A 27722-nucleotide genomic window follows, 5' to 3' on the forward strand; every position below is an offset into this window, starting at 1 on the left:
TATTATACTCTTAAACTAGCTGCAAGTCACTTATGGCCACTGTCTACTTCTTGGGCAAGTCTGCATTCTCCATAGAACTGTGCAGAGAACACGCCCTCAATAAGTATTTCTTTGTTGCTTGACTTCCTACTCATCATATGATAGGGTAACTTCTTCCCAGGGTCACACATTTGGAAACTTTGTGTTGCCTGAGTTGCCAAAACATGGAATTCTCAACACATACCTGATACTGATCAACTAGACACAGAATGTATTTTCTGTGCAAATCTCATTTTCTTAAACTTCCTTCATTTTCTTCACTTTTCCACAGTGCGGGAGCCACAGGGTCATTTCCTAAACTGTCCTGAGTTATAAGCTCAAGTAAATGCAAAGAAATCAGAAAATGAAAAAAAAAAAAAAAGCTTCACAGCAAACCTCATTTTCAGCAATATTACCTAATACCCCAAACTAACATTATAAGTCACTTCTGATTAACAAAAGCAAAAACTTTTTAACAAATGTCTTATGGAATTGACACACTCCTGTGTGAGAAACTTAAATGTTCAAATCTAAAGGACACAAAAATTATTAACGTTTGAGGACTAAGGGAGAAAATAACAGAACAGTTAATTCCAGATACCTGATTACACTGTTGATAATCACTTATAAACAGGAAAGGGAGTTCATATTTTTAAAATGTATCATTAATTCAACACCCATTTATGATAAAAACTCTGCAGAAAGTGGGCATAGAGGGAACCTACCTCAACATAGTAAAGGCCATATATGACAAACCCACAGCAAACATCATTCTCAGTGGTGAAAAACTGAAAGCATTTCCTCTAAGATCAGGAACAAAACAAGGATGTCCACTCTCGCCACTATTATTCAACATAATTTTGGAAGTCCTAGCCACGGCAATCAGAGAAGAAAAAGAAATAAAAGGAATCCAAATTGGAAAAGAAGAAGTAAAATGGGCACTGTTTGCAGATGACATGATACCATACATAGAAAATCCTAAAGATGTCACCAGAAAACAACTAGAGCTAATCAATGAATTTAGTAAAGTCACAGGATACAAAATCAATACACAGAAATTTCTTGCGTTCCTATACACTAACAATGAAAGATCAGAAAGAGAAATCGAGGAAACAATCCCATTTACCATTGCAACAAGAAGAATAAAATACCTAGGAATAAACCTACCTAAGGAGGCAAAAGACCTGTACACAGAAAACTATAAGATACTGATGAAAGAAACCAAAGATGACCCAAACAGATGGAGAGATATACCATATTCTTGGATTGGAAGAATCAATATTGTGAAAATGACTATACTACCCAAAGCAATCTACAGATTCAATGCAATCCCTATCAAATTACCAATGGCATTTTTCCCAGAACTAGAACAAAAAATTTTACAATTTGTGTGGAAATACAAAAATCCCCAAATAGCCAAAGCAATCTTGAGAAAGAAAAACGGAGCTGGAGGAATCAGGCTCCCTGACGTAAGACTATACTACAAAGGTACAGTAATCAAGGCAGTATGGTACTGGCACAAAAACAGAAATATAGATCAATGGAATAGGATAGAAAGCCCAGAGATAAACCCATGCACCTATAGTCACCTAATCTATGAGAAAGGAGGCAAAAATAGACAATGGAGAAAAGACAGCCTCTTCAGTAAGTGGTGCTGGGAAAACTGGACAGCTACATGTAAAAGAATGAAATTAGAACACTCCCTACCACCATACACAAAAATAAACTCAAAATGGATTAAAGACCTAAATTTAAGGCTAGACACTATAAAATTCTTAGAGGAAAACCTAGGAAGAACACTCTTTGACATAAATCACAGTAAGATCTTTTTTGACCCACCTCCTAGAGTAATGAAAATAAGAACAAAAATAAATAAATGGGACCTAATTAAAATTAAAAGCTTTTGCACAGCAAAGGAAATCATAAACAAGATGAAAAGACAACCCTCAAATGGGAGAAAATATTAGCAAACGAAGCAATTGACAAAGGATTAATCTCCAAAATATACAAACAGCTCATGCAGCTCAATATCAAAACAAAAACAAAAACAAACAACCCAATCCAAAAATGGGCAGAAGACCTAAATAGACATTTCTCCAAAGAAGATATACAGATTGCCAACAAACACATGAAAGGATGCTCAACATCACTAATTATTAGACAAATGCAAATCAAAACTACCATGAGGTATCACCTCACACGGGTCAGAATGGCCATCATCAAAAAATCTACAAACAATAAATGCTGGAGAGGGTGTGGAGAAAAGGGAACCCTCTTGCACTGTTGGTGGGAATGTAAATTGATACAGCCACTATGGAGAACAGTATGGAGGTTCCTTAAAAAACTAAAAATAGAACTACCATATGACCTAGCAATACCACTACTGGGCATATACTCTGAGAAAACCATACTTTAAAAAGACACATCACCCCAATGTTCACTGCAGCACTATTTACAATAGCCAGGACATGGAAGCAACCTAAATGTCCATCAACAGAGGAATGGATAAAGAAGATGTGATACATATATACAGTGGAATATTACTCAGCCATAAAAAGGAACAAAGTTGGGTCACTTGCAGAGACGTGGATGGACCTAGAGACTGTAGTACGGAGTGAAGTAAGTCAGAAAGCGAAAAGCAAATATCGTATAATAACACATATGTGTGGAATCTAGAAAAATGGTACAGATGATTTTATTTGCAAAGTAGAAATAGAGACACAGATGTAGAGAACAAACATATGGACACCAAGGGGGAAAGGGGGCTGGGATGAATTGGGAGATTGGGACTGACAAATATACACTATTGATACTATGTATAAAATAGATAACTAATGAGAACCTACTGGACAGCACCGGGAATTGTACTCAATGCTCTGTGGTGACCTAAATGGGAAGGAAATCCAGAAGAGAGGGGATGTAAGTATACATATAGCTGATTCACTTTGCTGTACAGTAGGAACTAACACAACATTGTAAAGCAACTACACTTCAATAAAAATTAATGAAAAATAAACTTTTAAAAATGTATCACTAGCTCATTATGCACCACTATAAACTTTTACTCCAACTGTACAAGTTCTCAGTGTCTTTTTTCATGCTTTTGTCATCTGTTGCTGATCTTTTCCCCAAGCCTGAAAAGGTTTCCTTTCAAAATAAAGACGTGTAAACTTCAACGCAGCTGTGAATTTTCACACACCAGACAAACTCTTAAACAGCCCTTAATAAAGGCACATTATTGAGAAAACATTCATTGTAATTAACCTCAAAATTTTTTATTGAAGTATAGTTGACTTACAATACTGTGTTAGTTTTAGGTGTAGAGCAAAGTGATGCAGTTATATATATATAATGTATATGTATATACGTATCCTTTTGCAGACTCTTTTCCATTACACGTTATTACAAGATACTGAATATAATTTCTGTGCAGCTGACATGGATGGAGGTACCATCCAACAGTAATCATAATTACATCAAATATAAGCTACTTGTGGATGTGGCCGGTGTCACCACAAAAGTGAGATGCAATCTCTCTCTTCACTGGGTCATTGGGGGGAAAGTGTGTTAGATGACCCCAAGCAAGTGAGCATGCAGGTAGCATGCCTGTTTGCAGTGAGCCTCCTTATAAATGAACACAAAGCTATCAGAATGCGAGAAACAGCATGAGGAGGGAAAGCTCTGCATCCTAGCCAAATGCCGCTTATTAGCTGCTAATTAGATTTACACTCTATATATTCGATAGTCTGTAATTTTGAGAAAATTTTAAAAGGCAACTAGCTCCTCCTATGGAGAACACAGAAGAAACGAGCCCCCGATTTTACGTGATTGGTAAAGATGTTCTACAGCAGGGCTTCTAGCACTTGGCCATGCATAGCAATCACCTGAGGATTCTGTTTAAATGCATTCTGATTAAGGAGGTGTGAGGTGAGCCCCGAGAATTTGCATTCCTAACAAGCTCCCAGGCGATACTGCAGGTGGGTGTAGCAAGGCTCTAAGGGTGATTAGAATACAGCGCATTCAGGAGAGAACCGCAGGTGTGGAAAAGTGCACGGATCTCACATAAAGAGCTCAGACTGGGATGTCCAGACCGGAGAAATACAAGTTTATATGTTGGTGCTCCCAAGGCCTTATCTTTGACCTCTTTTCATTCTACAATGCTCACTGGGGGGACTCACATCCCGCTCCTCTTCCATGACTATGAACTGCTAAGTGGCAGCCAAGTTGACTCCAGCCAGGACCCTAAGCTTGAGCACCAGAAAAGCAAAGAGGGAACCCTTCTGGTGATCCCAGCCCGGTGATGATGCACCCCAGCCGCAAGCCCTCACCTCCCCTGTTCCACATCTTCTTAATGCAGCCAAGTATTAACCTAATCACCCAAGCCAAACACATGGGAATCACCCACTCTGAATTGGTTCTTTGTAACCTCAAAGATAGAGTCCAGACGACCGTGGCATCCAAGGTCTGCCCGGCTCTAGCCTCTGCTTGCCCCTCCGAGGTCATCTTCCACGTGCCTTCCACACTTAGTCAAGGGGGAACTTCGTTTAGTTCTCCGAGCACACCATGACCTTTCTCCTCTGCTGGAAACGCCCTGATCCCACCCGGCCTGCACTTGACCCTCACTCGACCTGAAAGAGCAGCTCAACTGTCTCTGAGAAGGCTTCTTAATGCCAAACCCCACACCTGCTGGCAGAAACCGCCCAGTACAACCATCGTTTACTTATGTGTCCGTTACTGCGACTGGCCTAGAAGCTCCTTGAGAACAGGGCCATGTCCCGGTCACTTGCGTATACGACATTCGGTCACACTGTAGGTTCCCACAAGTAACTGCTTTACAGGGTACGGTGATGGCGCAAGGGTAGGTTAGGCACGGGGGGTGTGGTGGCGATGTGTGGTGCTGTGGGTAAACCTCAGCTCCGTGGTAAGCAAAGACTGGGAAACATCACCGGACGAATCACGGAACACACAGAATTCACACGCTGGGCAATGGCCCTCTCTATTATTTTCAAGCATAATACCGCTAAGAGAGGGGTAAATCGGATGGAAATACAACAGCCTCACTCACAATTTCTTGGTTCTTTTTCTCATGTCATGGCTGAAACCAAGAAATCCAATAGTAATGGAAAGGAAGCCGAAAGTGAAGGATTATCTGCTCTGAGGGAGTCTGAATGAGAGGCAATTAATAAAGGATTAAGGCTAAGTAAGACCACAGTGGAACACGCAACCACGGCACGCTGAGTGCTGAAAACCGGAGTGGCAACTAGGTAGGGACACTCGCCACATCGAGGAACAGCCTGTGACGAGCTCCACGGAGCCAGTCCCGGTGACAAGAGCTCTCTGTGTAACCGAAGACGGAAGCTCGGCCCCGACCTGTGGGAAAAGTCTGTAAGAAAGGCTGGCGATGAGACTTTCCCCTCAGGGTCGTGAGAGCCACCCAGCCAATTCCATTCTACTAATGCTTAAAGGTGGGGCGGGGCCACCTCCAGACAACTCACCTCAAAGTATGGATGACTCAGAAGAAACTACAGCCTCCTGATGGCCCAAGTCAGGACCACAAGGGCACCCGGTGGCTTCCCTCACGGCCCCTCAAGGCTCAAGTGTCTGCTTTCCTCTCCTGCTCCTTCACTCAGCACATTCAGGAGCACCTACTATGCCACAGACACTGGCCTAGGCACCTGAGATACACCAGGGAAGAAAACGTTTGAACCCCCTACCTTTGCGGACTTTCCCCTCTAGCAAGGGGAAACAGGTGGTAAACATACAGATGACAAATACTGAAGAGAAAAGAAACACAGCAGGCAAAGGGGACTGACATTGGCAAGTGGAAGAAGCCACTGGCTGCTGTTTATTAGGACGGTCCCGGGACCTGTCTGAAGCAGTGATTTTTGAATAACTTGCAGGAAATGAGAAATCATTAAGTGGAAGACCCTCACAAAAATTTAACAGTTGCACATTTGACAAATATAGGATTTTTTTCCTTCTTTAATGGCTGCCTTGGTTTACTTGATTTAGGGTAACATAGCAACGTCATTGAGGGCATGCACCCTGGAGTAAGACACACCAAGTTTGTTTTCTAGTTCTGCCACCTGAAACTGGAAATAATCGGATGTCATGATGGCTATCAGCTAATCTCATCAAATGGTAAGGGAGGCCTCCAACCCTTTACTTCAGCACTTGGTGAGCTGCAGGTGTCTGCAGTCGTCCCACAGCTTCCCTGACCCTGAGCACAGCACAGGAGCTTGTGGCCATGACGACCTGAGAAACCCAGAACACAATGCCTTTTTCTCAGCGATGCTGGGTTAAGTGCAGGAAGTATGGACGGCGTCTCATAAATGTACTGTTCCGCGCGTGTTCACATTCACCCGTCCCTCTCGTATTTCACCTGTACTTTCAAAATAGTAACAAGCCTTTCCAAGGCTTGGATCCATAAGTTGCTAAAATAAATTCTGACTTGAAAAATGAGAGCTCAATGTTGGAGGTCACGTAACTTAACGTGACTCCATTTGGCAACTGACAGAACTCGTGCCATGTCAACGGTCCAGCCCCAAGTTCAACCCTTCGCCTCTGTATCTAGGCTGCCACACCGCTTAGAAGGCGGAATAATTCGTTCATTCTGGGCTACTCCATAGATGCGCATGTGCCTGGCTTCCAACATGCATGAGATGAGATAAACATGTTTGAGGGGCGGAAATACTTTTTTTCCAGGAAACATCTTTTCATTCTGCTCTAATAGAACAGTGGCGGATTTTTACCCTTCTAGGCACAATAATGCATAGCTTTCTATGGGAAAGATGTTTTAAAGGGTTTTTTAAAGCAGGTTTTCTAACCACTATCCTAGCGTCGGCCACAACTTTCAAATTAACCGAAAACAGCCATACTGGAAAATGTCAGAAACTACCATATGAAAGAAAAAGAAAAAAGGCTTGTCCACCCATGCAGTTGTTATTCCCGTGCTTGGTTATTATATGCTCCCTTGGTTACTATCGGCTGAAGCTCCCTGCAGATGCCGTGCGGCCCAAGGGCCCGGGCACCGACGGGCACTGGGCCTCCCCAGCACCCACCTCCCAAGTCGCCCCCCGAGGGGCTCCAGGGCACATTTGTTGAATAAATAACCAAGCCTCGCCTCAAGAATGGGAGGCCGTTTAGACCCTTACTGCTGTGCTCTTCATCTGGAGCTCACAAACTACTCTTTTTATTTTGTTCTCTGCCCACACTTCTCCCCTCCCCCACAAAAAGCAGCCAAGCCAAATATAGATTGTTCACAAGCATGACAAAAGGGTGATTTAATTACAATGCGGGCAATACCTAGGATGGGGCAACTGCAGGAGGCCTGCAGCTCAGAGCAGATGCCAGGGAGGGAGGGCCGGGGTGCCTCACCCACGAGTGCTCCGCTGAGTCTTACTGGGGAAGTCTGTGGGTCTCAGCCTTAAACTGGTGGTTACTGCTGGCTTCGTCATCAAAGCTTTCTGTCCTGTGTCATGCTCAAAATCTAATTTTCATGGCAACAGCTCTGCAGTGGGTGACGCCTCATCTCCTGGATTTGCAGTTCCGCGTAAGTGACAGGGCCCTGGTTTGGTCTTCTCATTCTCACTCACTCTCTCTTTCTCTGACAGGCATACCTTTCAGCTGACATAATCTTTCTAGCCACCAAATTCTTTATTTCCTTCGGAAACAGAGTTCCACTGGCACACACACACACATGCAGGGAAAATCACTCCATCTTCAGTGTGTGGCCTCCCGTTAATGAACAAAAAATTGAAAAGAAAAAAAAAATTTTTTTTTAACTAGCTAACAAAATTAGGGGACATATTTTTGCCAGTCTGATTAATCTGACCCATCAATTAAATCATAATTGTCTTTGATTGCCATCCTCGCTCAGCCCCATGCTTAAGGGCTGTTAAAGTATGTATTTAAAAATAAAATCAAGCAAGTGAAAACAATAAGAGACAGGGGAAGAAACAATCAACCTTTTAAAAGAATTTTAGCTCCACAAAAACTGCCAAGCATAAGTGAAAAACAGGTACCCCTCAATATCTAGCACAAAGATAATAAATATTCGGTCACTGACAGACTCAAAGAATAAGGAGAAGACGAATTATTTCAAAGTAACGAACACAGTATTACAAATGTCCTCAATAGCCTTGTCAATGAGTTAAAATAGTCACACAACTATATTATCAGACAGGACAGTGTCCTTCAGACGTATCACTCACTAACTTCACATACAGTTATGCCCTTGAAAAACCTCAACACAACAGGGCAAGTAAGAAAAAGTGGGACATATTAAAATGCCTTAAAGCCCGCCACACCACATTTTCCTTTCACGAAGCTGGAGACTTCCTTGAGTCTCAGGCTAGTCTACTTAGCATGGCAGATCTCGGCCAAAATCAACTCGCCAACCCTGTTAACTGAGCTGCACGTTCAAATCCCTGCACTGGAAAATGTTCCCACAGATCACAGCCCCAGGACTGCACCTGGCCTCTGGTCCAGAATCTGTGACCAAACGCCCTCCGTAATGTGACGGGTTTCCAGTCCCTGACCTGAGTCAGAGGTGCTTTATGATCACATGTGACCCGGTTGCCTACAGCGGAAGGATGAGTAACAGTGAAGCGAGCAGGACAGCTTACATCACTGCAGGTGGTGCTTTTTTAATGTGTTTCTATTCAACTCCATTTACCCCACTGGAATCTATCATCTCTGAGCTTCCACTTAGTCTGAAGTGACACCGCTAACTGCCTCTGGGAGGTGAGGCTCTGTCACGTGTCCACGTGCTGTTCCAAAAATTTCCACGGACGTGTCCGTTCTCTAGGAGAAGGAAAATCAACCCTTTGTTTTCAGGGGTAATGTCAATCGGGAGCTGGAATTTTAACCTTTTTCCCAGTAACTACTTCTAAGATGAATAAGCAGCTCACAACTCTCTCAACAGCTGAGAGTACAGCTGGTGGTTACCTGGAAAGATCTCGTGATTATTTTGGCTGATACTGTTTCGGCGACAACAGTGAAGCAGGAAGGATTTTCTCTACGATCTAGACCTCAGGCCTTTAGAGGAGCCAGGAACAAAGCCAGCCATCTTTGACTCCAGGAGGGCAGCTGGGGGTCTCAGCCAGGCCTGACCCCCAAGTCCTGGCCAGCGGGCGGGATGGCACGGGGAGCTGCCTACCTGTGACCCCCATCTACCTGGATACAGAGAAAACCCAGCCAAGGGCAGAGGGCACACAAATATTGACTGTAGGCGAAGGCATGTCAAGTGACCCTCGGTGGAATTCTGAACCACTGAAAACATAGTTGAGATAGGTTTTGAAAACACCTGGGAACTTGTGCTTCTGGCATCACCGTGAAGGTGAATGAACACAGATGCCCCTGGGATCCGAGGGGAAAGGCCAGCAGGCAGGTTACGAGCCCACCTGTACAATGAGAAGCCCTGGACGTTGCTAGAGCATTAAATCATCATTAACTCAAAACACACAGGAGGGAAATCACAAGGCGGCACAGACTTCTGCCAAGGTGAGAAGAGTGACTGCTCCTGAAAATCGATTTGGAAACGCCCTCAGAAGTACAGGCTGATGTACTGCCTCGAGCGAACTACAAAAAATCAGAACAACCCTCCCACCCCAACGCAACCGTCATAACCCCCAAAGTCTTTTATCAACTGCCTCTAAGATGCTGTCAGTAAGTACACAGGGCTCCCCATACTCACCAAACAAACCACTTCAGAATAAAACTCTTATATTCCTCAAGTAGCAAATTCCCATCATTCTGTTCCTGCCTTCATTTGATATCTTTAAGTTATATTCCACAGTGATAAGAGAATGTCCTAAATGTGGTGTTTTCTAAAACCAACATTTAGTTGCACTACAAGACTCCCCCCACACGCAAAAAAAGCCTTTTTAAATTAAAAAAAAAAAAACCCCGCAACAACTGTACATGAGAATCATTTCCACTGCTTTTCTCCTGTCTAAATAGAAAGCATTTCCTTTTCCCGTCTTCTTAAAAATTTCACCATCATCTTCCTCAAATTCCCATGGGAATGAAAGTTCGCCTCTTCCTCCTCACAAACATTTAGAAAAGGCGGGGGGGAGGGAGGCACTACCACATAAGTCCTTTAAACTCCCTCTTAGAGTTTAGTTGCTTGCTTTTTCTTTGATGGGCACAATCTAACTTGAACACATGTAAACAACATACTTCACAATGTGAAATAAAGAATAACTCGGATTTGACTACAGGCTTGGCTATTTCACCTTGCTGATACCTTTTCGTCATCATTTAACATTAGGAACACTTTTTTGAACGTAACCTGGCTCGTTAATATAAAGGTGTGACCTGCACTCCAATCCATTTTAGCAACACACAGACATACACTAACTAGTTAACAGTTTATGAATCATCATCAAATGAGACAGTAAAGAACAAAAATCACGTGTTAATCGTAACGCACATCCATACGTATGAGTAGTAAGGGTGGGAAAATGATAACAAAACCTAAAAGGAAACCAGTTGAATATGTTCTGGGCTTAAACTTTTGCTCTGTCCAATCAAAAATAACAATAACAATAATAATAAATGCATTTAGAATAAGTCATGTAAGTCAAACATTAAGGGGAAGAAAGATTTCTATCACTACCAACCAAAACTTCAGATATAAACCACAAATCATTCTCCAAGCAAACCATTTCATGACCTAAGATGTTATTTCATCTGAGGCCAAGTACAGCTGGTGTCTTCCTCTTCTCCAGTGAGATTGTTAAGTCAGAAATACTCAGAGAAAACAGAGATCCAAAACAAAACAGGAAGAAAAACATAACTGTTTCCTCCCCAACCAGTGATTTCTAAATCAGAGAACAACATTCACAGAACTTAAGTGGTCGACATTTTCCATCATTTCCAAAAAGAAAACAAGAGTATCCATTGTGCTCTCATCTTCGGAATCAAAAGTGTACATTTTTCTAAACAGCCAAGACAGAGATAAGAAAGCTGAGAGCAGAGAATCAGGAGAATTCAGACCACAGTTCTTTTCACGTTTCATTTTTTTGCTGCCATCCTGTCTATGCATATGGAGAGCAAAGCTGATCAACTACAGCGAACTCTAAACACCAGAAAGAAGTAATTTACAAAGGGAAATCTTGCGCTAGAATAATGCCACAGATACAAAAAGTACTACATCAAAAGCAAACTCTGTGCCAACAGTAGATGTTATGCATTCATATAATAAAAGCAGACAGTGGAGTCTTTGTCCTTACCTGTAGCTGTCCTCAAGGCTCATGAAAAGCAAGCCATCTCTCCTGCCGGAAAGCGCCTGGGGGGCTAGCGCTGCAGTCACAGTTGGGACTCTACCTCCGCGACCCTTGGGCTCCCAGCCCCAGCTTCCTTCCCGGTTTTGAAGCGCTGCCCCCTCACACCTCTGCCGATCCTCGATCCTCGGGAACCACCACCAGCAAGTTTTAACACAACTGAGGAGGAATGCCCCGAGCTGGCTACTTATAATGATGATTCACTTCAATGACAGCTAGAAAGAAATGCTTGTTGCTGGAAAAGGAGTTGAGTCAACTCCACCCCTACCGTAAGGATTAAGTAACTCCACGCAGCTCAGCAATTAGCTGAAACAAGCCGCCGGGTGCCCTAACGTGAGGTTACCCGCAGCGCTGCTTCTCCCAGGGGCAGTTCTCAGCGGGCAGGGAGAGGAACCCAGGGCTACCGAACAGGATGGGCAATAGCCGGCGTGCACACGGTTTCGTGAATAACTGTAACTTGGGCTAGACTGTTTGCTCATTTAAAGCTGTTTCCGAGTTTTCTGGGAAGGCAGGCAGTAGAGGTCTGTCCTTCACCTTTTACAGTGAACTCGGCTTCTCTCCAGTTCCTGCGTGGGAGGCTGCACACCAAGCAGGCTGAGCGCACAACCTGCTGCCAGCCCTACCCTCCCCACCAAGAACTGAACGTCTTCGGGGGCGAGGGGGGGAAGCAGGGCAGAATAAAGGTAACTATGATGCGAACGACAACACCAAACAGAACTGACAGGTTGGGGGCATTTGGTGTCATGAGAGACAGCACCGCTCTGTAAATCCACCATCTCTGGTGTGCAAGCCCAATGAACTCAATGGGTGCCCTACGGCACAGGTCGAGGGCAGAGTGAGGTCGGCAGAGCTCACCTGGATACTCTTCAGCACTGTGTCCTCCTTAAGGGGTACACAGCTCAGCCAGCTGACCACCCTTTACTGAACTCCCGAGGCCAAGTAAGGCGTGTCTTCTTTCCCTGGCTAGTGACCGGCACCAGTTACAACTCTTGGCTCTTACCTGAAGCAAGTCAACTCCCACTCTACAACCCCTGCAGGTGCGGCTGCAACAGGAAGTGCTCCCACTTGTAGCAAAAAGCTAACCTTCCACATGATCCCAAACGTTCCTGGAATGTCAGCTGAGAAACGATAATCTAGACTTTCAAGTTCCCACAGGTGTTGGAAGGCTGGGATTCCCAGAGGTGCTGGGACGACAAAACAGGTCACCAGGGGAGCCAGTGACCTCTAGTGGCTGGAAGGGTCACTGAAGGCTTGCTGGAGAAAGTCCACACCTGGTTATCCAGAAACCCTGTCCCCAAACACACCCTCAGAGACGCAGGCCGACAGGTCCAACCATTTTCTGTAGAACTTTCTAAACAACGAGAGGAATACCCCGAGTTTTTAGTACGGAGCAGGTGAGGACACACAAGTGCAAAACAGTGTAACTTAAGAGCAGGAACTCTACCTTCCTTGACTAAAATTAGTAACTAAAATTATAAAATTAAGAGGTTTTACATTCACACACTGACTGGGAGGTTAAAAAAAAATAAGAACCACAATATAGTATACAAAAATATACCTAAACAAGCTGAATAACAATTTTCCTGATGCCTTAAAGATAAAAGGCACCTATACTTCCCATGAAATATTACCCAACTGTTACGGGCTGAATCGTCCACCCACAAATTCTTATATTGAAGTCCTAACCCCAGTACCTCAGAATGTGACTATGTTTGGAGGCTCTAAAGAGATAACTGAGCTAAAATGAGGTCATTAGCATGGGTCCTGACCCAGTGTGACTGGTGTCCTTATAACAGAAAACTTGGACGGACAGGTACAGCAGGAAGACAATGTGAAGGGACAGGGAAGAGACAAGGTGGCCATCTGCAAGCCAAGGAGAGAGACCTCAGAGCAAACCAACCCTGCTGACACCTTGATCTCAGACTTTCAGCCTCCAGAACAGTGAGACAATAAATTTCTGTTGTTTAAGCCACTCAGTCCGTGGCACTTTGTTATGGCAGCCCCAGCAAACTAATACCCTAATTAAGTGATGATTGCACTCCAAGTATTCATACAAAAAAATGAAGATAGAATTCAGATTTCTGATTAACGACCATTCTCCTTTTAGTGTGTTTACTCCCTCCCTGTCCACAGAGGCTCTGCCTTGAAAAATGCGTAGAAAAACCTTATTCTGGACGAAGGGGGTAAAAAAGCCTACACACCCTTCAGACTCCACTTTTGCCTCCTCGATTTAGTCAGGCTCAACAACGAAGTGGTCTCCATCCACATCTTACTTACTACCCAACGGACAATCAGCTTCTGCCCAATCTCCACTAACAACGCAACCAAACCTCGGCAACTACAATCCTAGCACTGAATTAGGAAAGGCTAACAATGAAGGAAATGCTAGAAGTCTCTTTAGTTCAAGCCCCTCTGTCTAGAGAAGGAAGTGAGGACCCAGCCAGAGCAGCACCAGGATCTCGGAATAAACGCTGAAGCAGATCCAACCCAGACGCGCAGTCCTAATCCAGCGTTACTAGCCCTGCTTCTGCTACACTATTCACTGAGGATAGCCTGAAATGATCAAATCTCTCCAGTCCCACAAAGAAAAACCGCTGCTCCACGGAGCAGCTGTAGTAAAGAGAGACAAGGAGGCAGACGCTGGGTGACAGATGGAGTATGACCAAGGTCAGAGACTAAGGCTACAGGCTTTCTTTTTTTTTTTTTTTTTTTATAAAGCTATTCTTTTCCTTTTTTTTTTTTTTTTTAAATTTATTTATTTATTTATCTTTGGCAGCGTTGGGTCTTCGTTTGTGTGCCAGGGCTCCCCCCAATTGCGGCAATTGGGGCCACTCTTCATCGCGGTGCGCGGGCCTCTCACTGTCGCGGCCTCTCCCGTTGCGGAGCACAGGCTCCAGACGCGCAGGCTCAGCAATTGTGGCTCACGGGCCTAGTTGCTCCGCGGCATGTGGGATCCTCCCAGACCAGGGCTCGAACCCATGTCTCCTGCATTGGCAGGCAGATTCTCAACCACTGCGCCACCAGGGAAGCCCGGCTACAGGCTTTCTTAACCGGGGCTCCCCTGACATTTGGGGTGAGGTAACTCTCCACTGCAGGAAGCTGTTCTGTGCATCGTAGGATGTTTAACAGCATCCCTGGCCTCTACGCACTAGATGGAAGCTCTCCCCGGTGTGACAGCCAAAAGTACCTCTAGACATAGCTAAGTGTGTCCTGGGAGGCAAAGTCATCCCTAGTTGAGAACCACTGGTTTAAAAGGACAGAACTCTGTGCAGAGCGAAGGAGTTGGTGGCCTTGGAGAAGCAGGGGGAAGTAGCATCTGAGGTGATACGGAGGAATAAAAGGACAAGTGCTGCTGTAGACACACCAGGAAAAAGGCAGAGGGAAGGCAGGGTGTAGTATTTCCCCAACTGAAGGTCTTCTTTGTGTTTTATTGTTTTGTTTTTTCCAAAGAAGCAGAAGACTGGGTCATAAGCTGAGGGTAAGGGGATTAGAGATTGAGTTGGGACTATCCAAGTCTGGGACCACCGGAGAGCAGAAAGGCTGCAGAGCTGGGCTGAGTCAAGGATGTCTGAGGGAAGACAATACCATAAACAGAGTGGCCCCAGCAGGCACAAAACTGAAGGCTCCGACTGCAGTCAGAGGATCCAGGAAGAAGGTGTGGAGGCTGGCTAGATGAATGAAACTGGAGGTCCTCAAGGATTATGGACACAGTGCCGCAGATGTGCTGTAGTTTCCAAGGTTACTGTGGTCAGCAGTGGCGCAGAGTAACCCAGCATCAGCTGAAGCTGAAAACAAGGAAACCAGCTAGAATCTGCTGCAATAGAAAGCCTAAAGAAGGAGTATCACTGAAAAAGAAATAAAGAGCCTACTGACAATCTAGAGGGCTAAATAAACTCATCCCCTTTGACTTAATTCCAATCCACGGAATCTTTGCCAAGGAAATAATCAGGGGTGTAAGTTGAGCGTCAAGAAGTTCTTTACAAAAATAAAAACACTAAGCAACCTTAATGTCCAACCACAGAGAAAATAAATTACAGATATCTATATGCTCACATCCTCAAGGAATATTTTAAGACATGGGAAAACATTCACAGTATAATGTTTAAAAATGTGAGCTATAAAACTATGTATGACATAGCCCAATTTAGAAACTGTACATATTTACATGTACACATTTTTAAAGCACCTGAGTCAGTCTCCACCAAGGCAATAGAAGTCATTATGAGATTTCCAAGGTTAAAAAAAAAAATCACAAGAAAATGGGATTGCAGTCTTGGAGAAGGTGGTGCAACAGAAGGAGTGGTCAGAGAGGAAAGGAGGGGAACCAGGAGCCAAGAAAGACAAGGGTCAAGGGCTACATAAGGTTAAAGGGGAGTGTGCTGAGCAAATCAGGCCTCTCTGGATTTGATGAACAAGAAGGTGCTGGTATCTTAAGACAGATGCATGAGTTTCACAGTGTTGGCAGAATGCAGTTAGTAAAGGGAGTGGAAGGGACGGCAGCCTTTCTCGGAATTCCCCACAGTCCTTATTGACAAGGAGAGGCCACGGAAGGCACGCCTGTGAATGACCAGGTGTGGGTCTACCAGAAGTCTGCCAAGAGGAAAGGCTGCTTCCATCCCTTGGCATTTATTTTTTTTAATTTAAAATTTGAAATAATGTTAAAACTTCATGGCAATTTTTTAATACTATATTACTTACACAATTAAATGCATAACCTTCATATGGCTCCTAGCACTTCTGATATATTACCCCCAAATTTTGCTCACTATCGCTTACTACACTTAGAAGACTGGGATGGTTTATAAGATGGGATTTTATGAACCACCGCAAAGGGTCACCTTGGATCAGTATGTTCCAATGGAAAGGAGAGGAAATACATAAAAGGTAATTAAATTTTTTAAATTTTAAGTTCACATAAGCAAAAATAATAAAAAAAAAGTATCAAGACTGACTTCCTTCAAAACAAGATCCTATTAAGAACAGAAAACCTGAATTTCAGAGTAGCATTCCAAAGACTTCAGAGTTTCTATTTTGTTTGCTTTTGGTTTTAATCTTAGGAGGATTTGTCAATTACTGAGATCATCTAGAGATTTATTTTCCCCCATAAAAGCCAGTATAAATTTACCCATACTCTGCAGCCTTTGGATATTACTCAGCCATAAAATGAAACGAAACTGAGTTATTTGTACTGAGGTGGATGGACCTAGAGTCTGTCATACAGAGTGAAGTAAGTCAGAAAGAGAAAAACAAATACCATATGCTAACATATATATATGGAATCTAAAAAAAAAAAAAAAAGGTTCTGAAGAACCTAGGGGCAGGACAGGAATAAAGACGCAGACGTAGAGAATGGACTTGACACAGGGAGGAGGAAGGGTAAGCTGGGACAAAGTGAGAGAGTGGCACTGACATATATACGCTACCAAATGTAAAATGGATAGCTAGTGGGAAGCAGCCGCATAGCACAGAGATCAGCTTGGTGCTTTGTGACCACCTAGAGGGGTGGGATAGGGAGGGTGGGAGGGAGATGCAAAAGGGAAGGGATATGGGGATATATGTATACATATAGCTTATTCACTTTGTTATACAGCAGAAACTAACACAACAATGTAAAGCAATTATACTCCAATACAGGTGTTAAAAAAAAATAAAAACATGCTTCTAAAAATAATATTACAAGTTTTCATAAAATGTTCACTGTAAAATATTTGTTAAAAAGCTTCATTTTAAACAATACTATAGCATTATTCCAAATACATAAACTATTTCCCTATGCACATATAAATACAGCCAAAGGACTAAAAGGAAATAAAACAAAATGGTAACCAACGATCTCTCTTGGGCTATTCAGATTACAGGTGGATATTGCTTTATACTTCATCTTTTCCAATGTCTAATTCTTTTATAATCAGGGAAAAAAAGAATTATTTAAAAATTGCTAAGAATATACTATCACTTATTTATAAAGAATGAGTAACCAAATGAAGACTCCAAACGCTGGGGGAGAAAAAAAAAACCAAGTTTCTGTTTTGTTCAAATCCAGCTACAGTTACAAGAGAAACTAGGACACTTGGAGGGGGAGGAATAAATTGAACCAAACAAGGATGACATGACACAGGCAAAAATCTTTACATAACACAGGCAAGGTTTGGTGATTAAAACACAGTCTTGAATTTCCTCACAAGGTCTTAAATCCTCCTAACTTGGATTAGCCTTTTCTTCCAAAGCCTTACAAAAAAAGGCTGATGTGGGTTTACATGCTTCACAGGTTAATGCTGTGAAGCAAGCATTAACACAATTAATTAACCATTAACACAAGCAATCAAGTTGCTAGTGACTTTATCAAAACATCTGAAAAGAAAATTGTCTCATCGAGAAGGGGGAAAGGTCTCTTGAATCTTTAAACATCACTCAGTAAGCATCATATCCTGCTTCTACTCTGCTCAAGGCATTAGCCAGGACCCAGTGATTTGTCTTCTCCAAGCATTTATAACCTGACAGCTTACAGACACAGCTGCCCAATTCATGAAGCGCTTGTGGTTCCTAATTAATGTTCATTATTTTAGGGCAGTTACTCAGGAACCTGAACACATTTTCACATGGAAGAAATACCTCATCCTTTGTGATATGGTCCAGGTCCTTTGCTGTAAAGACCATCTAAATGCAAATGACTCCCCTCAAAAACCTATGCAACCCTGATCTCTCTCTTGAACTCCATTCTCATTTACCATCATCTCCTTCACATGTCCACTCGGAGGGCGAAGAGACCTAATGAGCTTCTGATTCAGCCTCCACATCTGTTCCTAGCTAACCCTTCACATCTCGGTGGCCACCATCCAGCCAGCTGCTCAAGCCAAAATTTCCTTGATTCTGTTCTTCTCTGTGTCTCTCACACACCAGTCCATTGGCAGGCCCTAAGGACGCAATGGCCAAAATAAATCCCCAACCATGCCCTTCTCTCCATCCTGGGTGTTAGTTACCACCCAGGTGTTCAAGCCATCCTCTCTCACACAGGCTACTGCAACCGCCTCCAAACTGGCCTCAAGGGCCACTCTTCCCTGCAACAGACAGTCACACCAAGCCACTCCCCTGTCTGTCTGGCAGCTCTCTTTGCTGGCTTTCCACAACCTTAGGCATAAAATGCAAATTCCTCACAGTGGCCCACAAAGCCCTCAAGAGCCATGGCTCCCGCCTGCTACGTTCCTCTCTGAAGCCCCACTGGCCATATTGCTCTTCCTCAATCTCTGAAAAAACTCACTTCCACGTGAGGCCTTGCATCACATTGGCTGTGCCTCTTTCTGAAGGCTCTTCCCCTAGGTGTTCAGGCTGGTTCTCATCTTCTGATTAAGGTGAAGTGAGAGTCTTTATGCTGAAAGAAGCATCAACTGGTACCACGCTTTGGGAAAGCAAACTGGTAATACATACCAAAGTACTTAAATCCTAACATTCTTTGATTCAGTAATTCCATTTCCAGGGAGGTATAGAACTTAATCCAAGTTAAAAATTTTTGCACAGACATTCACTGCACCTTTCTTCTCTTATATGAGAAATGAGAAATTTAAACAGGACAGAAATGATTAAGATATTGCACATTGAGAAATTGGAATGCTGTATACCACATATGGGGATGTTAAGCGACCAAAAAAAAGGCTATAATGTCTACCTACATTATGATGCTAATTGTGTAAAAATACACATTCCCTACCAAAAAACAACTAAAAGGAAAATGCCAAAATATTAAGAGTGATGTTCTTTCTGTTGCTGGTAACTTTTTCCTTCTGATTTCTTTTTTCAGATTGAGAAAAATGTGTATGCGTAACTTTCACAATTATAGGGAGAATACCCCTTATTTTTAACAAAGAAATAATGCTATATAAACAGTTGTTAGCTTTCCAAGAAACCACAGAAAAGGCATATTTAAAAGCACACTGTTAAAATGGAAAGCTTCTATATAAGATATACATATTATTTAAAAAAAAAAGATATACATATTATTATTACAATATTTCAGAAACATGTGTAACATATCACAGATATGGAGTTAAACCCCCTATTCTTCAAAGACTTCTTACAAATCAATGAAAAATTAACAACCTTAAGGAAAAATGGAGTAGGACTGCAAATTAGCACTGATAAAAGAGGAAATACAAACATATGAAGAGACACTCGACCTCACTGATTAAAGACATAAAATATTTCTACCTTCCATATTGGCAAAGATTAAATGATTGATAAAATGGAGTAACACTGAGGATGGGAAAAACTGGTACTCTCATCAACTAATGGAGCCAAGGAAACTAGCATAATACCTCGGAGGGCAATTCCTCAATATCATTGAACATCACACTGTATACGTTCATGTCCTTTCATCCAGAAATTCAACTGTAGGGATTTATTTACAGAAACACGCACACAAAGATACATCAACAGACACCACAGAGCTTTCAAAACATGGTGTTGGATGGCATCATGGATATATTAACCGGGAAGAAAAAAACATACTGCAATCTGGTACCTCTATCCTGATCCCATTTTTTGAAAATAGCAGCAGCTAACTTTGATGGAATTTTTACTACATGACAGGCACTGCTTTAAGCCCTTTAAGAGCATCACTTATTTTCATCTTAACAGTAACGTTTGGAGATAGGTACTGGTATTATCCCTGCTCTACAGATGAGAAAACTAAGGCTTAGAGAGATTAAATAGAAATTAGTATCCAGATGGCCCTCTGACCGCACATTCCTACCTCCCCCTCTTCCACCCAGACTAAATACCACATCCACAAAAGTTCTGGGGAAGGAGGAAAGACTACCATAACTTTTTTTTTTTTTTTTTTTTTTGCCGCACCACGTGGCTTGCAGGATATCTTAGCTCCCCGACCCGGGATGGAACCCGGGCCCCCTGCAGTGGAAGCGTGGAGTCCTGGTCACTGGACCACCAGGGAAGTCCCCCAGAAAGACTATCACCAGTTGAACATAAATGGGATGGGTTGAATGGACAGAAAAACAAAACCAGAGCCACCGAGTGCGCAGGAGAGAGCCAAACCGGTGGAAATATTTCTGGGTGCCAGAAATTCAGGAGGCAATTGATACAAGGGACTGGAGAGACCCTGGGCAACAATCAGGGTGATTAATCAGGAAACTTCGCTTCCTCTAGCTTCTATGGTCACTGCCTTCTTCATGCAGGTGAAAGCAGGACTGTGGTCCTACGTCTGGAAAGGGCAGGTAGCTAAAGGGGACCAGGAGGGACACGCGGCAGCCACATATAAGAGGCCCCCTGCTGCCCATCCCACCAAGTCCTACCCAGGGCCTCAACCTGACACACACCAGGGCCAGGCTCCTCAGATGCAAACGGGGCCGACAGGACTCACAGATGCCAAGACCAACAGACAACCAAGAATCGTCAAACATGTGAAGAAAACCGGGCCATGAAACACCAGGGGCACGAGCTTGTATAGGGAGCACGCAAACAGAGTCGGAAAAAGAAGAAGAATTTTAAAGATGCATAATTAATATCCTCACAAAATCTGACAGGGCATCGGAGCATCAAAACAAACACAGGCTGGTATGAGAAAGAAAAAGAATTAGAGGTCTAAGAGAAGGAACCAGGATTTGTAACTTCAGACCGCAGTACGGTTCAGCTTGCTCCACAAGGAAAACTATGAAATGTGCTTAACACTTAACCACAGGTGGGATTTTTTCCCCCGCTTCCTCCCAACCCACCGTCATCCACACCAATCTCCACTCAGCCCCTCTTGACTTGGAGAAGGAGTGCTTTCAACGGCTTCCCATTCAATGGCTGCATAATATGACATCGTACAAATATTCCATTCTTCCCATTCAATGGCCGCATAATATGACATCATACAAATATTCCATAAAGCTAGCCATTTTTCAAGCAACGGGCATTTGTGTTTTCAAATCTTGCCACTATGATGGTACAGTAAATAGCCTTTTACATATGCCTTTGTGTACAGACACTTTTTAAAAATTTTTTTATTTTTTAAAATATTTTATTTATTTGGTTGTGCTGGGTGTTAGTTGCAGCTGGCGGGCTCCTTAGTTGAAGCATGCAAACTCTTAGTTGCAGCATGCATGTGGGATCTAGGGATAGAACCCAGGCCCCCTGCATTGGAAGCTCGGAGTCTTAACCACTGCGTCACCAGGGAAGTCCCTAGACACTTTTATTTTTAGAAGACAGATAGGTATCCAGGAGAAAGGCTGCTAACGAGAAATGTTTCATTTCTCCTTAATGTTTGATTTTAATATGCATTACCAGTTTACTTTCCAAATAAAGCATGGTCATTCACATTTCTGTCAGTATTATGAGAATACCACTTCTACTACATCCTTGCTAGCAAGAAGTGTTTCTTCTCTCTCTTTTTTTTTAAACCAGTCTGATGAGTTTAAAGTAACTTCTCACTTTTGTTTTAATCTGCAATTCCCTAGCAAATATGGATTGCTTTTCACAGGCTTCCTGGCTCTCTGCATTTGCTCTCTGGGAATCGCATGTTTATATTGTTTGTCCATTTTCCCCGAGTCGTGTTTGTCTTGCCAATTCACAAGAGTTATAGACAGTAATCCCTTGTCTGTCATACATGTTATACATTCCCCTCCCCAACTGTCTAGCTTGCAGGTACTGAGTCTTGCTTAAGAAGTTCTCCCTCATTCTAAGATCATGCAAGTCGTTTCTTATATTTCCTTGTAAATTTGAATTGCTTCTTTACATTTAAGGTTTTGAAGATTCTGTAATTTATGTCTGATTATACTGTAAGATAGAGGCCCATCTCCCCCCACTCCATAAAGAGAAGACTGTGCCAACACCGTTGAATAACTCGTGCATTCTTTCCTCAACAGTACTGAACTGTCTATCTTATTGTGGATTAACTTCTCTTGCTTAAGGATACACAGTCCTGGATTCTCTGCTCTGTCCCACTGGACCATTTACGTAATCCTGTATCAGTAACACACTGATTTGATCACAGATTTTCTTATTAGCATATTGTGATCACTTGTCAACCAAGCTTGCCCTCCCTTCACTGGTTTTGTTTTCCATATTTGAATGTGCTCTTCACAGGTATTATGCATTTATTTTTCTACATACATTTTAGGATTATTTCATTTAGTTCAAAAAAAAAAGAAAACAAACAGGAAAAACCTACTGCTTTGGAAACTCTAAAGGGAATGGCAATAAATGTATTAATTTGGGGATAACTGATGTATATATGGTATATATTTTTATTTCAAATCCTTCACTGAAAAGGATACAGGTACCATTCTTGGTCAATTTCTGCCTAGGTTATTTGCTGCTATTGAGAAAAGAAAGGCTTAAGTTCCATTTCCAGGTGCTTGTTTTCAAAACAGAGAAATGATCATTTTTAGAGACTTATTTTTATCCAGCTACCATGACAATTTTTCCAATTGACTTTAGATTTTTTTCCCACCATAGGCTCTTGCATTTTCTAGACATGCAAACATTTCACTGTCTTAACAACATTTACTAGAACCTCTAAGACAATGTCAAATAATTGTAAAAGCAGACATCCTTTTATAATTCCTAATTTTAATTGAAACAGTGTTTTTTGCCTTTTAGAAAATATCTGTTGTTGGTTGGTTTGGGGGGGTAATAAATAGCCTTTAAGTAATTTATTTTTATTCCTATTGGTTTTATTTATTTATTTGTTTGTTTGTTTATTTTTGGCTGCATTGGGTCTTCGTTGCTGCGCACGGGCTTCCTCTAGTTGCGGTGAGCGGGGGCTACTCTTCATTGCGGTGCACGGGCTTCTCACTGCGGTGGCTTCTCTTGTTGCGGAGCACAGGCTCTAGGCGTGCGGGCTTCAGTAGTTGTGGCTCGCGGGCTCACTAGTTGTGGCTCGCAGGCTCTAGAGTGCAGGCTCAGTAGTTGTGGCACATGGGCTTAGTTGCTCCGCAGCATTTTGGATTTTCCCGGACCAGGGCTCGAACCCATGTCCCCTGCATTGGCAGGCGGATTCTTAACCACTGTGCCACCACGGAAGCCCTTCCTATTGGTTTTTTAGATTATAATATATTAGGAATGGCTGCTTAAATTATCAAATGGCTCTTCAGCCTCTACTGACCTGGTCATAAACTCTTCTCCTTTAAAATGCTGGGGTACAAAAGTGGATGATGGTGATAAGCGTTCCTAACACTTAATCACACTAGCATTATTGGAATAAACTATTGAGTCTATTTGTCTAACAAATAGACAAGAGTCTATTTGTTAATAAGTTATTTTGAATTTTTGCATTTGCTTTCATAAATATTGGTCTGTAATATTTTCTGTTTTTTGAAGGTCAGATAAAACTCAGCTCGAAACCCATGGAATCCTAGTGCCTTTTTCAATAGTAATTTTAACCACCTTTCCTACCTCTTCTATATTAATTGGTCTTTTCACGTTTTCCATGCTTCTTGAATCAATTCTAGTAATTTGTATTTTACGGAGAAATCAACTCGACGTTTTCAAATGTGTTTCCAGAGGGCTACATGTAGTGTTTTCCTATACAGTCAGTTAATCCCTCCTGTGTCTCCTTTCTCATGCCTGTTAGCTATTTTTGCCTTCCCTTTACCTCAGTTAGGATGATGGGAGTTTAGTGTATTGGTCCTTTCAAATAAGCAGCTACTGGATTTACTTATCCTTTAAAATCTTATCTTCTCTTTTATTAATTCTAACTTTTGTCTTTGTCACCTCTTAATTCTTCCTTCCTAGTTCTTTATTTTTGTTTATTTAGTTGGGCTTTCCCCCCCCCCCCAAATTTCCTATGATGCATATTCTTTTATTTTTCGTCTTCTTTAATAATGAAGGTAGCTTTCCCTTTCTAGGTGATATGTTCTACAATATTTAGAATGTTCATGAAGAACAAGAAAGAAAAATAGCTAAGATGAAAATTTTAAGAGCCACAATACAAGCAGGCAATGGAACTAATCCATTAGTTGACATTTGACGAGCAGAGGATTAATAAACCAGTGGAAGGAGGAGGAAGAGTCAGCACCATTTCCTTAACAGAGGCCAAGTTTAAACAAAATTCTATCATCTCCCTTACTGGCAGGTTTTCACCCTGCATTTCACATTTTGGGGAAAGTGATTCGATTCATATACAGGTTTAAAAAAAAAAAAATTACGACCAGAATAAACGTTGCAGTCAGTATACATTTAGCCTAATATTAAAACTTCTACCTGTAGTCAGAACAATGTTCCAAATCTAGGGCACCACAAGATCCTGAATCAACAAAGATTTGTCATGATAGTGAACTTAAGTAATGCAAGAATGCGGCCTAACACATTTGAGCTGCATCTTCAGGACAGGTTGATACAAAACTCTCAGGTGATCAGAACTAATTATTCAGAACACACTCTGTGCCCAGGTTCAGCAATGTAAGAAGCGACCTGTCTGTGTGACTGCTTCAGACAGCAACTCTGAAAAATCAATGCCGGAGGGACAGAGATAGTGTCTGGTTATCCAAGGGTGAGCGGCTCTGACCTAATTAGAAAAGTGTCTGAGGCCAGAAGCAAAGCAGCTACCATTTCCTTAATCCTCACTACAGGGAACTTTATAAGACTTACAAGGTCCCAACATGGCTGGGGGAACTTGAAGATGACACTCAAATAAAACCACACTCATTTACGCTCTACTAATTCAAAATTATTTTTATGATCTGGAAAGAGTTTGGACTCATGTTTCAATTTTTAGACCCTAGGACAACAGGCAGAGAAGAAGGCTCAACCTACTTATGGGAACACATTTTAGAAGCTCTGACTCGTGTAAACGACCAATGTGCTGATAATTTATCTGTTGGTTAAAGCAAATACTTCTATTTGGGTTGCTACCCTAAGTCCTGGTAAGGACCAAAACCCAAAAGAAATTTTTAACATGTTCTCTGTTTAATTTTTTTCTTTGTTCCTAGATGTTTTCCCCAGTGAATCTCAGTAAATAAAACGTTACTATTAAAGCTCCATTATAACAGGAACTCTTTGGTAATAGGAACCATTTAATGTTCCCGAGGGTCTCTGAAACCAGTGAGGAAATAATACATCCCTTCCCTATGCACTGCTTTCGGGGAACAGACCACAATTTCACCTCATATAACAACCTGTCTAAGCGATCTGCATATCCTGATCAACAGCCAGATGTCAAGACACCAGTGCCTGTTATGAGTACAGAGGCAAAGTCAAGGGTGTGCCTGGGTCCCTGAGAATATTACAGGGGGGTTGGCATGGGAACCACTGCTACTAAGTCTCAGATGTGTTAAAAAGGTGCAATAGGGACTTCCCTGGTGGTGCAGTGGTTAAGAATCCGCCTGCCAATGCAGGGCACACAGATTCGATCCCTGGTCTGGGAAGATCCCACATGCCACGGAGCAACTAAGCCCGTGCGCCACAACTACTGAGCCTGCACTCTAGAGCCCGCGAGCTGCACCTACTGAGCCCACGTGCCACAACTACTGAAGCCCGTGCACCTAGAGCCCGTGCTCTGCAACAAGAGAAGCCACCACAATGAGAAGCCCACGTGCCACAACTCCTGAAGCCCGTGCACCTAGAGCCCGTGCTCTGCAACAAGAGAAGCCACCACAATGAGAAGCCCACTCGCCACAACTAGAGAAAGCCCATGCACAGCAGTGAAGACCCAACAAAGTCATAAATAAACAAACAAATAAATAAAAAGTGCAGTAGGTCTTGGGGGCCCTAAGCTATCAAGTCTACATACCTGTCCTGTATGCACATAACCCTGCCTGCCTTAACCCATCCTTCAGGAGAGGATACTACTCCAGAACTATCAGTCATAGGTTCATATTTAAGGCCCAGTACTGGCTATAAACAAGCAATTGTTTTCAGTTCTCCAGAAAAAAATCTTTAAAATGAGGTCTTTGGTTGGCTGGCTTTTTTCTGCACGGCATTCTGGTTTTCATCTGTCAAAAGGAAATGGAGTAATCTGTGTTTGCCAAAGTTCAATGGCAACCAGCTACTTGTCATGGTCAAGGAATAATCTGGCTGAGCTGGTTGGAATTTCCAGATATTCTCATATTATCTTTTGAAGTACTTAAAATTCACTTTCTGGCGGAAATACTTCTGTTCCTATTCTTAGCAAACAATTACATGCTAAAGTTTACAAAGAAGAGAGGAGACAGCAGAACTAGAGTGTATTTTCATAGGGCAAAGGACAAGAGGGAAGAAAGGCACTTGGAGGGGCTTTTTCTTGGGCAGGGTTGGGTGGGAGGACTGTATTTGAGGGTCACTCCATCCTCCCATCCCATCAACGGGTACCGTGGTGATGATGTACGAGGTGCTCATGTGGGAATGTGATTGCTTCCTGCAGGCTTGTTAGTGCTGCTGCACGTGCCTAATGAGGTCAAGGAGAGACAGACACCCCCCGCCCAGGCCTCCCCACAAACATATACACCTGTAACGCCTCCAGACTAGCCAGCAGTTCTGCTGTCAGTTCAGTGGTATAGCCTGTCCCCTTGCCTCTGCTCTCACTGTCCTCTCTCCACTTTTTGGTATTATTTCTCCCACAAATCTTAAACCATAACACCAGCTCTCTACTCTCGAATTACTCCGTCAGGCAGAGATGGATTCATCCCCTCCTCTAAGGACTGAGGTCTGAAGACAGGAGGTCCTGTCCAAGTGGAAAACTTGGTGTAACCTTTCAACTGATTTCACCAAACTCAACTAACCACGCTTATGCTCCAGGTTTCAAGGAATCCCACACTCAAGGCATAGGGGAGCATCGATTCCTCTGAGAATCGCCCTACTTCAATTATGAGTAATGAAAAGAATTCCTCATAATTCTTCATACAGAAGTTGGCATGGGAACTGGGGCTCACCAGGTGAGCTGGGCTCAGACACACAGGAGGAGGAGGACCTGGGGCGTAGCCTGAAGAATGGCACAGAGGAAAAGAGACTCAGGACGTACACAGGGAATGCAGGCCGTTCAACTTGCCAAGGATAGAGTGAGTGGAAAAGGAAGTGAGAGGGGAATTGGGCTGGACCAGAACTACATTCTACCTGAAAACCAGGAAAAGGATATGGGACGTTTTTTTGCAATAATTTTCTTTCTTTTCTTAATTACTGGTGGTTTCCATTATTTTCTTCTAAGTCTTCAACTAATGACTAATGCAAAGACCCGAAATTTCAAGATTTTACTTCCCACGTTGTTTTCTATTCTTATTCGACACCAGTTAACTTAATCATCTCGTTTCCTTCTCCCAGCTGACAAATGCCACAGTGCCTGTAACAGCTGCTCCTCTCCCTCTCTCCCTGTTCCTCTCTTACACACACCCCTCCTTCTAGGCAAAATAACCCAAAGCTACTTATGATGATAAAACAAATTTTCAAATATTTTTACCAAAAACACTTCTCCTAAATATAACTTCTATCATTTTGAGAAAGGCCAAATATCTT

The 27722-nt window shown here is 42.7% G+C and overlaps 1 protein-coding gene across 5 annotated transcripts in view; it reads right to left on the reverse strand.

The window, feature by feature from the left end:
• Positions 1–27722, reverse strand: part of NEDD4L (NEDD4 like E3 ubiquitin protein ligase) — a 348067-nt gene that overhangs the window by 167703 nt on the left and 152642 nt on the right. Inside the window, exon 1 of one of the 5 annotated variants that reach the window (XM_007191973.2) lies at positions 11256–11463. The exons of the other annotated variants lie outside the window; for them this stretch is intronic. Within the exon in view, the coding sequence (XP_007192035.1) occupies positions 11256–11278 (23 nt within the window). The 5' untranslated portion in view covers positions 11279–11463. Of the gene's footprint in view, positions 1–11255; positions 11464–27722 lie in introns of those variants that run through there. 5 annotated transcript variants of the gene reach the window in all.

Source organism: Balaenoptera acutorostrata, chromosome 13 (assembly GCF_949987535.1).
Source record: "Balaenoptera acutorostrata chromosome 13, mBalAcu1.1, whole genome shotgun sequence".
NCBI lineage: Eukaryota > Metazoa > Chordata > Mammalia > Artiodactyla > Balaenopteridae > Balaenoptera > Balaenoptera acutorostrata.